At 41.0% G+C, this 13,854-nt stretch overlaps 1 protein-coding gene across 32 annotated transcripts in view; it reads right to left on the bottom strand.

The window, feature by feature from the left end:
* The window catches only part of anapc1 (anaphase promoting complex subunit 1), a 74,705-nt gene that overhangs the window by 2,895 nt on the left and 57,956 nt on the right, over positions 1–13,854 (bottom strand). For 20 of the 32 annotated variants that reach the window (XR_006839868.1, XR_006839879.1, XR_006839884.1 and 17 more), the window contains 8 exons: positions 13,176–13,455; positions 8,021–8,424; positions 6,178–6,315; positions 5,855–5,913; positions 5,044–5,111; positions 4,369–4,459; positions 3,998–4,146; positions 1,150–1,226 (listed from right to left, as the gene is read on the bottom strand). Coding sequence is in view for 2 of the 32 variants with exons in the window: in XM_046358400.1 (XP_046214356.1) it covers positions 1,150–1,226; positions 3,998–4,146; positions 4,369–4,459; positions 5,044–5,090 (364 nt within the window). In the remaining 30 variants the exon portion in view is untranslated. Of the gene's footprint in view, positions 1–1,149; positions 1,227–3,997; positions 4,147–4,368; positions 4,460–5,043; positions 5,112–5,818; positions 5,914–6,177; positions 6,637–8,020; positions 8,425–13,175; positions 13,456–13,854 lie in introns of those variants that run through there. The other 12 variants (XR_006839862.1, XR_006839869.1, XR_006839860.1 and 9 more) reach the window with 12 other exon arrangements.

Here is a 13,854-nt window from a genome sequence, read left to right as displayed (position 1 = left end):
TGTTTCAGAGTCATGTTTCAGAGGAAGCATGACTCTCGACCTTTGCCTCTCCCGAGTCCGTACGGGAGTTGCAACGATGGGACAAGACTGACTACCAATTGGATATCACAGAATTGGGGTAAATAAATACATTTAAAAAATACTGCCCTGGTCAACTGTAAGTGCTGTTACTGTGATGTGGAAACGTCTTCAAGCAACAACAGCTCAGCCGCGAGGTGGTAGGCCACACAAGCTCACAGAACGGGACCGGCGAGTGCTGAAGCACGTAGCACGTAAAAATAGTTTGTCCTTGGTTGCAACCCTCACTACAGAGTTCTAAACTGCCCCAGCACAATAACTGTTCGTCAGGAGCTTCATGAAATGGGTTTCCAGGTGTGTGACCTGGAAATGGGTTTCCAGGTCACACACACTTTACCTCAAGGACACCAAAGTAAGGTCCCAGAGGGCCAAAGTGTTGCTGATTTTCACCCTTTCCTAATCAACTGAGTCAGAACCGGCTCGAACTGACCAGACAAGTGAACATTGGCTAATCAATTACAATCAATTGATAAATTAACTACCAGGTAGAAAATAAAATCAGCAATACTTCAGCCTGTGAGGGCCAGAGTTGAATAGCCCTGGTCTATATGCTGTTCTCTCACTATTCTTAACCACTCATCCCAGACCATTACCACCCCACTCATTATGGTCATTGACTTTTACAACTGTCAGTAGAAACTCTGATGGACTTCTCTCCTCATGTTACACCACCTCCCTCTTGCTATTCTTAGAATCCGCACCCAAGTCATTATGGTGATTGAAAGTCGGATACTTTAGTTTAGAGCTCTGTCTGTCATGCTATTTTAGAGCTCTGTCTGTCATGCTATTTTAGAGCTCTGTCTGTCATGCTATTTTAGAGCTCTGTCTGTCATGCTATTTTAGAGCTCTGTCTGTCATGCTATTTTAGAGCTCTGTCTGTCATGCTATTTTAGAGCTCTGTCTGTCATGCTATTTTAGAGCTCTGTCTGTCATGCTATTTTAGAGCTCTGTCTGTCATGCTATTTTAGAGCTCTGTCTGTCATGCTATTTTAGAGCTCTGTCTGTCATGCTATTTTAGAGCTCTGGTAAGCAGTACCAAATGTTGGTATTTCCAGTGATTGTATGCCTTACCGGTTAACTGTGCTGTGGGCAGGAAACTGGTGGTAGAGCGCACATGGCAAGGTAGCGATGGCCGAGTTGGAGTGTACCTGGAAGAGGACAAGCACAGGATAAGAGTGCTACGTCAGACTCAGACATAGCAATAAATCAAAGTCACAGTGTTGATGTTAGCACATATCATAAGAGTTTTTTGTGAATAGGTCCCATGAATAAATGAGGAATTTGGCCTGTGCAAAACAGCTTTGAATTGTTATCTACCTGACGTCCTTTGTGCTCATAAAAGCTCTACTTAAAAGATAAAGGCTTCGGTTAAGTGTGCGCTTAGGCTGGTTCAAACCATTGTGTCGGCTTGGGGAGAGAAATCACTTGTTTAGATTAGTGTGGGTGAGGGGTTGCCTCGCCGCCTCTTAAAACACCAGCTGAAGAGATTAGTTCTCAACCCACGAGCTGACACTCATCCAGTCTACATGGCAACGGATAAAGCGAACAGGCTGGGTGGGATGTTCTGGTTTTTACTATGTGTATTACAGAGAGGTGAAAACAACAGCACTATTTACTACATGAGTCAGCTTGATAACAAGACCCACAAACATACAGAGCAAAAGTCAACTGGACACTGATCTCATCTTGAACTGTAGAGTAACATAATGACTGAGAACAGCTGTTTATTTAGCGCCACTCAAATTCATTTTCAGAAACGTGTTCCTAAACAATATTACTATGTTTCAATCACACCATTCCCTAGACTAGGCTCACGGGTGAACTCTGTAGCTACACAACATGAGAAGAGAAGTGTTTCACTTCAGGTTTCATGATGAGCCAGACTGACAGGGCCGTATGGTGATTGGTTACTACGCAGGATGAAAGCACTCTCCACAGACCACATCGAGCGAGAGGGCAAGAGAGAGATTGAAATAAAGACGCCATGTGTCTGCTCCCCTCTACAATCTTTCCTGATGCAGGTGTGTGTTGATGGCAGGAATAGGTTGAGAATACTACAATAAGGCCATTCAAATTGCGACCTTGAAGTTATGTGGGCCTGAAATTGTCCACCCTAAAATAAGGCAAGTCTAAAATCAAAGGGTTTGTACAGTAAATGTTGAGGACGAGACAGATTTAGAATCAGTAATGAGTATTGTTACGTACAAAAATACACCTTAGTCACTGCTTGCGTAAGCCTGGGATATTTGAACTGCATTTGTTATGAAGAACACTCACATAACAGGACTACTCTCCCACATCTCATTATACAGTGGCAAGAAAATTATTGTATTTTTCTTGTCTATATTGAACACATAATTTAAACATTCGTATGTGTATGTGGACCCCTAGGCTAATGACTTCTCCAAAACCTAATCGGAGACAGGAGTCAGCTAACCTGGAGTCCAATCAATGAGAAGAGATTGGAGATGTTGGTTAGAGCTGCCTAGTCCTATAAAAAAACAGAATTTGAGTTTACTATTCACAAGAAGCTTTGCCTGATGTGAACAGTGCCTCGAACAAAAGAGGTCTCAGAAGACCTAAGATTAAGAATTGTTGACTTGCATAAAGCTGGAAAGGGTTACAAAAGAATCTCTAAAAGCCTTGATGTTCATCAGTCCACGGTAAGATAAACTGTCTATAAATGGAGAAGGTTCAACCCGGTTGCTTCTCTCCCTCAGTGGCCGTCCTGCAAAGATGACAGCAAGAGTACCGTGCAGAATGCTCAATGAGTTCAGAAGAATCTTAAGAGTGTCAGCTAAAGACTAACAGAAATCTCTGGAACGTGCTAACATCTCTGTTGATGAGTCTACGATACGTAAAACACTAAACAAGAATGGTGTTCATGGGAGGACACCACGGAAGAAGCCACTGTTGTCCAAAAAAAACATTACTGCACGTCTGAAGTTTGCAAAACTGCACCTGGATGTTACACAGCCTTTCTCGCAAAATATTCTGTGGACAGATGAAACTACAGTTGAGTTGTTTGGAAGGAACACACAACACTATGTGGAGAAAAATAGAAGGCACAGCACACCAACATCAAAACCTCATCCCAACTGTAAAGTATTTTGGAGGGAGTTTCATGGTTTGGGGCTGCTTTGCTGCCTCAGGGCCTGGACAGCTTGCCATCATCGACAGAAAAATGAATTCCCAAGTTTATCAAGGCATTTTGCAGGAGAATGTAAGACTATCTGTCCGCCAATTGAAGCTCAACAGAAGTTGGGTGATGCAACAGGACAACGACCCAAAACACAGACGTCAATCAACAGCAGAATGGCTTCAATAGAAGAAAATACACCTCCTGGAGAGGCCCAGTCAGAGTCCTGACCTCAACTTGATGTAAAATGCTGTAGCATGACCTCGAGAGCAGTTCACACCAAACATCCTAAGAACAATGCTGAACTGAAACAGTTTTATAAAGATGAATGGTCCAAAATTCCTCCTGACCATTGTGCAGTTCTGATCCGCAACTACAGAAAATGTTTGATTGAGTTTATTGCTGCCAAAGGAGGGTCAACCAGTTATTAAATCCAAGGGTTCACATTTTTTCCAACCTACACTGTGAATGTTTGCATGGTGTGTTCAGTAAAGACAAGAAAACTTATAATTGTTTGAGTGTTATTAGTTTAAGCAGACTGTGTTTGTCTATTGTTGTGACTTCGATGAAGATCAGATCAAATTTGATGACCAATTTATGCAGAAAACCAGGTTTTCTTGCCACTGTAATGTTGTTCCATTATCTAGGTCTGTAGCAAAACATACAATCTACATCAATACAGATGACATTGTGAAAGGTACAACACCTAGGCAAAAGGCAGTACAAGCAATATCTGTGTAGGCTATAACCATTGGAGAGGCTGGTTGAAACATGTCTCACCTGCCTCCTCCCAGGGCCATGTGGTGGGTCATAGTTCTGGTCCTCTTCTGGAGGACGCGGCAGAGCTCCAGCACCTTCAGGTCACCAGAGCCAGCCATCAGCATGGACAACAACATGCTCAGACACATCTGTAAGTTATAGTGGCCTGTCTGGCAGAAGAGAGAGCAAATTGGTTGTGGTGACTTTGATGCAAACTTTAAACTTGACTTTATTCTATTGCCTTATATGGACATTATGGTTACATTGGACAGAAGCATGAGAGTAGCCGTTGCTGATGTCAAACACTGCATGAAGTTCCTTGCGAAATATTACTGTGAAAGAAACAGAAGGGTTACAGACAAACTAGCCAATTAACTCTAACTGCTTCTTACCAAGCAGTCGAATGCGTCAGAGTTGGCCGAGCCAGCAAAGTGGAATCCCACAGTCATACAGGTTCCAGCAATTATGTGGTCATGGGCTTGCCTGAGGACAGGAGTCATCCCACACATCCTCATGTTACTAAACACACCATCTCTGTCTCTTATATCCAGCCATGCTGAGAAAGCTAAGAAAACTTGTAGTCAGTTTTTAGTCACGCTATGGTTTTCATGTTCAAAGCCTCCGAAACCATTGGATTCCCAATGTTCTCTTGGATTATGTGGATGCAAAACAAAGAAAATATATTGTGTTAGCATTGTAAAAAAAACTGTGGGATACTAACTAATTTAATACTGTTGATGTGTAAATTGGTCAAGCTGCAGGAAATGTCTGAGGCTTGTTGCCAGTCACATCCTCTTGGCACTGAAGCCTCATTTGAGGACCAAAACGTGTTTCCTTATTAGCGTTGATGTCATTTATTAGCGTTGATGTCATTCATTATGACTAACTAACAACATTAAGAGCCTTGGAACCAACCTCTAATGTCTATGGACATCTAAACTGTTGGCCCTAAGAACCCGATGCCGAACTCATAATATTATTACCACAGGTCCTGAGTAGAGGTTTGTGCTGGCAGTGACTTGTGTCTAATGAGCCAAGGTGTTTGTGTGCATATTGAGGGGAGTTACCGGGGGAACATTGCTGCTTTCGAGTTGGGCAGTATCTCATCCCACATGCTGATACACCTAGCCAGTGTCTGAGGAGGGAGAGGAGACAGTGCCAAGCTTCTATATCCACAAAGTCAGATTCCACAGCCACAAAGTCAAAATTGGCAACAAAAATGTGCTTTAGGTCTGAAGTTAAGGTTAGGCATAAGGTTAGCAGTGTGGTTAAGATCAGGTTTAAAATACAATTTTAAGAAGAGAAATTGTAGAAATGGGCGGGGTTTATGACTGTGGGTTTAGAAGCTAGTGACGACCTAAAATGTGTTAGTGTACAGGATCAGACATTTTACTGAACAAAAATATTAACGTAACATGTAAAGCGTTGGTCCCATGTTTCATGAGCTGAAATAAAAGATCCCAGAAATGTTGCAAATCAAGTAGGGCCCGCAACCCCCAAGGAAAATATGGCGCCCCCCACCTAGGTTGGGAACCACTGATGGTGAGCTCCGGGGGTTTGGCTCAGTGAAAAAGACAGGTCTGTAGTGACCCAGAGTATACTGAAATAACGCAGATCTGTACTGACCCAGAGTACACTGAGATAAGGCAGATCTGTACTGACCCAGAGTACACTGAGATAAGGCAGATCTGTACTGACCCAGAGTACACTGAGATAACGCAGATCTGTACTGACCCAGAGTACACTGAGATAAGGCAGATCTGTACTGACCCAGAGTACACTGAGATAAGGCAGATCTGTACTGACCCAGAGTACACTGAGATAAGGCAGGTCTGTACTGACCCAGAGTACACTGAGATAACGCAGATCTGTACTGACCCAGAGTACAGTCCAGGAGGAACATGGTGTCTTTAGCTTTCAGCCAACCTGCGATAGACCTATGAGAGGGTGAGAAAGAGGTGTTAATGGAAGCCTGAGCCTATTGTCCAATACGGGAACAGAACCAGGAAAAACCTAAAATGATTCAAAATGACTTTTTTTCCCCAGTTATAAGCTATATGCTGGAGCGCTGGGGTCAAGATGTTCTGTGAGGCACCATGCAAGATTAGATGGGAGATTGAAGAGTCAAATCTAGTAGAACACGGCATTACTTTTCGTTGAAGGGTATCTAAAGATGGGATGGTGGTGGAATCAATTATCACCTGTTGTTGGTCTTCAGGTAGATCATAGCCAGGGTCGCTCTTGGACAGGTGACGTCCACGTTGATGACCAGAAACCCCCACACTTAGGACATTCTTAAATCTCTGGTCATAGTATTCTCTTAGACCATGGTTTTGTGCCTTCAGGAAAAATGTTAATATGTTAGATGGGGATCAACTGACAGAAAGTAGGCCTACAAGGAAGGAAAGTTGTCTTGCTGGTTGCTTCTTGTACTTCTCCATGATCTGGTAGCTGGAGAACTTGTGTTTTTCTCTGTTGATACTGGTGTGGGTGCCTCGATGCCCTACCACCATGTAGAGCTACTCAGGTTCATTCAGGTCAGTCATACCTACAGTTGAAGTCGGAAGTTTACATACACTTACGTTGGAGTCATTAAGACTCGTTTTTCAACCACACCACACATTTCTTGTTAACAAACTATACTTTTGGCAAGTCGGTTAGGACATCTACTTTGTGTATGACAAGTAATTTTTCCAACAATTGTTTACAGACAAATTATTTCACTGTATCTCAATTCCAGTGGGTCACAAGTTTACATACACTAAGTTTACTGTGCCTTTAAACAGCTTGGAAAATTCCAGAAAATTATGTCATGGCTTTAGAAGCTTCTGATAGGCTAATTGACATCATTTGAGTCAATTGAAGGTGTACCTGTGGATTTATTTCAAGGCCTACCTTCAAACTTAGTGCCTCTTTGCTTGACATCATGGGAAAAATCAAAAGAAATGAGCCAAGACCTCAGGAAAAAAATTGTAGACCTCCACAAGTCTGGCTCATCCTTGGGAGCAATTTCCAAAATGCCTGAATGTACCACGTTCATCTGCACAAAGTACAATAGTACAATAGTACTACAATAGTACACAAGTATAAACACCATGGGACCACGCAGTCGTAAAACCGCTCAGGAACGAGACGCTTTCTGTCTCCTAGAGATGAACGTACATTGGTGCGAAAAGTGCTAATCAATCCCATAACATGGCCATAATGACCATCGTTATGTTTGGAGGAAAAGGGGGGAGGCTTGCAAGCCGAAGAACACCATCCCAACCGTGAAGCACAGGGGTGGCAGCATCATGTTGTGGGGGTGCTTTGCTGCAGGAGGGACTGGTGCACTTCACAAAATAGATGGCATCATGAGGCAGGAAAATGATGTGGATATATTGAAGCAACATCTCAAGACATCAGTCAGGAAGTTAAATCACAAATGGGTCTTCCAAATGGACAATGACCCCAACCATACTTCCAAAGTTGTGGCAAAATGGCTTAAGGACAACAAAGTCAAGGTATTGGAGTGGCCATCACAAAGCCCAGACTTCAATCCTATAGAAAATCTGTGGGCAGAACTGAAAAAGTGTGTGCGAGCATGGAGGCCTACAAACTTGACTCAGTTACACTAGCTCTGTCAGGAGGAATAGGTCAAAATTCACCCAACTTACTGTGGGAAGCTTGTGGAAGGCTACCTGAAACATTTGACATAAGTTAAACAATTTAAAGGCAATGCTGCCAAATACTAATTGAGTGTATGTCAACTTCTGACCCACTGGGAATGTGATGAAAGAAAAAAAAGCTGAAATAAATCATTCGCTTTAATATTATTATGTCATTTCACATTCTTAAAATAAAGTGGTGATCCTAACTGACCTAAGACAATGAATTTTTACTAGGATTAAATGTCAGGAATTGTGAAAAACTGAATTTAAATGTATTTGGCTGAGGTGTAAACTTCAGACTTCAACTGTATTAGGTTACTGCCATGTATAAAGCATACAATATGGTATTTTAGATGAGTCCTGAGGGAAGGCTAGTGATACATTGTGTACGCACACTATTTATTTATCAGCCTTTTGAAGTATGAAGAGTGCTTTCCATGTTTCTTTTTATCGCCGCTCTACATAAACAGCAGTACAGTTGATAACTTCCTGCAAAACAGTACATCATTACACCACTACATATTTACAACACAAAATGTTTAAAACCACTATACAAAAATATCACAATGTACACTACCGGTCAAAAGTTTTAGAACACCTACTCATTCAAGTGTTTTTCTTTATTTTTTACTATTTTCTACATTGTAGAATAAACTTTGAAATAATACATACGGATTCACGTAGTAACCATCTCAATTGGGTTGAGGTTGGGTGATTGTGGAAGCCAGGTCCTCTGATGCAGCACTCCATCACTCTCCTTCTTGGTCAAATAGCCTGGAGGAGTGTTGGGTCATTTTCCTGTTAAAATAAAAATGATAGTCCCACTAAGTGCAAACCAGATGGGATGGCATATTGCTGCAGATTGCTGTGGTAGCGATGCTGGTTAAGTGTGCCTTGAATTGTAAATAAACCACAGACAGTGTCACCAGAAAAGCACCCCACACCATCACACCTCCTCCTCCATGCTTGACAGGGGAAATACACATGTGGAGATCATTCATTCACACACGGCAGTTGGAACCAAAAATCTCCAATTTGGACTCCAGACCAAAGGACATATTTCCACCGGTCTAATGTCCATTGCTCGTGTTTCTTGGCCCAAGCAAGTCTCTTCTTATTATTGGTGTCCTTTAGTAGTGGTTTCTTTGCAGCAATTCGACCATGAAGGCCGGATTCACGCAGTCTCCTCTGAACAGTTGATGTTGAGATATGTCTGTTACTTGAACTCTGTGAAGCATTTATTTGGGCTGCAATTTAACTCTAATGAACTTATCCTCTGCAGCAGAGGTAAATCTGGGTCTTCCATTCCTGTGGCGGTCCTCATGAGAGCCAGTTTCATCATAGCGCATGAAGGTTTTTGCAACTGCACTTGAAGAAACTTTAAAAGTTCATGACATTTTCCGGATTGACTGACCTTTATGTCTTAAAGTAATGATGGACTGTTGTTACTCTTTGCTTATTTGAGCTGTTCTTGCCATAGTATGGACTTGGTCTTATACTAAATAGGGCTATCTTCTGTATACTACCCCTACCATGTCACAACACAACGGATTGGCTCAAACACATTAAGAAGGAAAGAAATTCCACAGATTAACTTTTAAATAGGCACACTTGTCAATAGAAATGCATTCCAGGTGACTACCTCATAACGCTGGTTGAGAGAATGTCAAGAGTGTGCAAAGATGTCATCAAGGCAAAGGGTGGCTACTTTGAAAAAACACAAATATATTTTGATTTGTTTAAAATGTATTTGGTTACTACATGATTCCATGTGTTATTTCATAGTTTTGATGTCTTCACTATTATTCTACAATGTAGCAAATAGTAAAGAAAAACCCTTGAATGAGTAGGTGTTCTAAAACCGGTAGTGTATGCATGTGTCTGTACCTTTGTGTGTGTCTCTTCACAGTCCCTGTTGTTGCATAATGTGTATTTTTACCTTCTTTTTAAATCTGATTGTACTGCTTGCGTCAGTTACTTGATGTGGAATAGAGTTCTATGTAGTCATGGCTCTATGTAGTACTGTGCACTGCCTAATAGTCCGTTCTGGACTTGGGGACTGTGACGAGACCTCTGGTGGCATGTGGGTTATGCATGGGTGTCCGAGCTGTGTGCAAGTATTTTAAAAACAGACAGCTCAGTACATTCAGCTTGTCAACACCTCTTACAAAAACAAGTAGTGATGAAGTCAATCTCTCCTCCACTTTCAGCAATGAGAGAATTAGATGCATGTCATCAGTGTTAGCTCTCTGTGTACTTGTAGGGCCAGCTGTGCTGCCCTGTTCTGAGCCAACTGAAATTTTCTTAAGTCCCTCTTTGTGGCACCTGACCACACTATTGGACAGTAGTGTCAATGAGACAAAACAAGGGCCTGTAGGACCTGCCTTATTGATAATGCTGTTAAGAAGGCAGAGTAACGCTTTATTATGAACAGACTTCTCCCCATATTATCTACTGTTGAATCAATATGTTTTGACAGTTTACATACAATCCAGAGTTACTCCAAGCAGTTTAGTCACCTCAACTTGCTCAATTTACACATTATTCATTGAGATGTAGTTGAGGTTTAGGGTTTAGTGAATGATTTGTCCCAAATACAATGCTTTTAGTTTGGAAAATATTTAGGACAAACCTATTCTTTGCTACCCATTCCGAAACAAACTGCAGCTCTTTATTAAGTGTTGCAGTCATTTCAGTTGCTGTAGTAGTTGACTTGTATAGTGTTGAGTCATCTGCATACATAGACACACTGGCTTTACTCAAAGCATGTTGTTATTAAAGATCTAAAGTTTAAGGGGCCTAAATAGTTACCTTGGGGAATTCCTGATTCTACCTGGATTATGTTGGAGGCTTCCATTAACTTCTTTGGGACTGTGGGGCAGTATTGAGTAGCTTGGATAAAAAGGTGCCCTGAGTAAACTGCCTGCTACTCATGCCCAAAAGCTAGAATATGCATATAATTAGTATATTTGGATAGAAAACACTCTGTAGTTTCTAAAACTGTTTGAATGATGTCTGTGAGTATAATAGAACTCATATGGCAGGCAAAAACCTGAGAAATAAATTCAACCAGGAAGTGGGAAATCTGAGGTTTGTAGTTTAAGTGATTGGCTATCGAATATACAGTGTCTATGGGGTCATATTGCACTTCCTAAGGCTTCCACTATATGTCAACAGTCTTTAGAACCTTGTTTGAGGCTTCTACTGTGAAGGGGGATAGAAAGAGAGCTGTTTCAACCAGGTGTCTAGCAGAGTGCCATGAGCTGATCACGAGCTCGCAAGAGAGAAGTAGCTGCGTTCCATTGCATGTCTAAAGACAAAGGAATTCTCCGGTTGGAACATTATTAAAGATTTATGATAAAAACATCCTAAAGATTGATTCTATACATCGTTTGACATGTTTCTACGAACTGTAATATAACCTTTTTGACATTTCGTCTGAACAAGTGATCGAGCATTATGCATTTGGATTACTGAACAAAAAGGAGATATTTGGACATAAATTATGGACTTTATCGAACAAAACAAACATTTACTGGGATTCCTGGGAGTGCATTCCGATCAAGATCATCAAAGGTAAGTTAATATTTATAACGCTATTTCTGACACCTCTCCTTCTTTGGAAAATGGCTGGATGTTTTTCTGTAACTAGCGCTGACCTAACATAATCGCAAGGTGCGCTTTCACCGTAAAGCCATTTTAAAATCTGACACAGTGGTTGCATTAAGGAGAAGTTTATTTATATTTCCATCTTTTATCAATGTTTATTATGAGTATTTCTGTAATTTGATGTGGCTCTCTGCACTTTCACCGGATTTTTGTTTGAGACAATGCATTTCTGATCATAACACACCAATTTCAAATGAGGTTTTTGAACATAAAGATTAACTTTATCGAATAAAACACACATTTCTTGTGTAACATGAAGTCCTGTGAGTGCTATCTGATGAATATCATCAAAGGTTAGTGATTCATTTAATCGCTATTTCTGATTTTTGTTAGCCCTCTCCTTGGCTGGAAAATGGCTGTATGGTTTTCTGTGACTAGGTGCTGACCTAACATAATCGTTTGGTGTGCTTTCGCCGTAAAGCCTATTTGAAATCGGACACTGTGGCTGGATTTACAAGAAGTTTCTCTTTAAAATGGTGTAAAATACTTGTATTTTTCAGTAATTTTAATTATGTGATTTCTGTTTTGAATTTGGCGCCCTGCAATTTCACTGGCTGTTGGCGAGGTGGGACGCTACTGTCCCACATATCCCAGAGAAGTTAAAGAACACCCGCTGTTCGGTTAGACAAGTAACTCTTTTTCCACATTATAGCAGGGGGTGTAAAGCCATATTGCATCAATTTTTCCAGCAGCAGACTGATCGATAATGTCAAAAACAAGATCCCCCCCCCCAATCATTTGTTCATCAACTTCTCTCAGCCAATCATCAGTAATTTGTCTAAGTGCAATGCATGTTGAGTGTCCTTCCCTTTAAGCGTGCTGAAAGTCTGTTGTCAGCATTGTATCTGGTCAAACTATTTTCTTCCAGAAGTTTGCTAAAGGGTTGGTAACCAGTAAATGGGGCTTTACTATTCTTTGGTAGTGGAATTACTTTAGCTTCCCTCCAGGCCTGAGGGCACACACTTTCTATTAGGCTTAAATTGAAGATGTGGCAAATAGGAGTGGCAATATTGTCTGCTATTATCCTCAGTCATTTTGCATCCAGATTGTCAGACCCCGGTGGCTTGTCATTATTAATAGACAACAATTTTTTTCATGAAAAAGTCATGAAAAGTAGTTCAATATCAGTGGATTTTGTGATAAATGAGCCATCTGATTCAATGAATGCTCCATCAGAGTAAGCATTTTTTCCCCAAAACTGGTATTTAAGGAGCTACAAAGAATTTTACTATCACTCTTTATATAATTTCTTTCTGTTTCATAGTATAGTTTATTTGTATTTTATTTAGTCACATGATTTCTTAATTTGCAGTACGTTTGCCAATCTGTTGTGCTGACAGACCACCTGCAGGAAGATGCAACATCATCTATTCACTTCAATGATATTTATTGCTGCCGCGTTTAAGAGTAAACACCACATGCTTTACTTCAATTATATTTATTTCTATTTTTTTCTTGAGAAAATGTAGCTTTGAGGATTAAGCTTGCTCCAAAACATGTCAGCAAAAAAGACAGCTGAAGGTTATTGAGCAACCGCCCTGAAAGAATTTTTACATTTCAGTAGTACATTCCTAGGACTGAGCATCCCTTCAGCGATCCAGACATTATTTTTTTTGTTAACTTATGTCATGGTAAAGTCAATCAAATGTATTTTATAAAGTCCTAAAGGGTACATTTGTAAATGTGACAAACGCTATAGGCTATCTACACCTAAAAATAATGTGCTTTATAAGGGCTGACATAACACATGCTAATTAAGATGCTGATATGACATGAGATTCAAAACAGTTTGTGTATTTTATAGTAGGTCATCCTCCCTGCAAATTAAATATCCCTATGGGACAACAATGTACGTCATTCGAGACGTAGGTCTTACTAACCGATCTCAGCGAGCACACCTCTGCGTTGTGGCGGTGGCCCGTGTCCTGGAAGACCAGGCCGATGCCCAACACGGCCGACACCTGCACGTTGTGCGGTACGTCCAGCTCAGTGGAGGTGGGTGGGAGCAGTGCTGGGATGTGGATGCTCTGCAGGTGGGTGATTGACACGTCCATGTTTCTCAGCTTGGCTGCAGACACACCCAGTAGCAGCCCGATGCTAGTCATGTCAAGGCAGCCATTTTAATTAGTCCTCCATGGACTTCCTACTCAGCGTGGTTCACTTGTTTAATAACAGAGAGATTATGACTTGAACGAGTGACTGTAGGACTGAATGGGGATTGGGTATAAAACAACAAGGTTATAACAGATCACAGCTCTTTGCTCACCATATCCTGAGTGAGGAATTGTTTTTCAACCGGTTCCTCTTTTTGGAGGAACCAAACTACACTGTATGAAAGCAGTTGTTTTCTCCATCATCACACAAATGACAAAGGAAACTAATGAGAATATTTGAAAGTACTAATTTTGCATAAATCACCTGACCCCTTTCATACTTAAATCATTCAACATTAATTGTCACCTATCAAAGGCTGCTGTATTAGACCATAACAGTAACAGCAGCAGACCTTCAAAATGTCACGTTGCTGTGGCCAAATATAGGCTTATCTTTCCTGCCAGA

Source organism: Oncorhynchus gorbuscha, linkage group LG08 (genome assembly GCF_021184085.1).
Source record: "Oncorhynchus gorbuscha isolate QuinsamMale2020 ecotype Even-year linkage group LG08, OgorEven_v1.0, whole genome shotgun sequence".
Classification (NCBI taxonomy): Eukaryota; Metazoa; Chordata; class Actinopteri; order Salmoniformes; family Salmonidae; genus Oncorhynchus; species Oncorhynchus gorbuscha.
The sequence above is the reverse complement of the archived record's forward strand: the minus strand, read 5'-3'. Positions and strand labels throughout refer to the sequence as shown.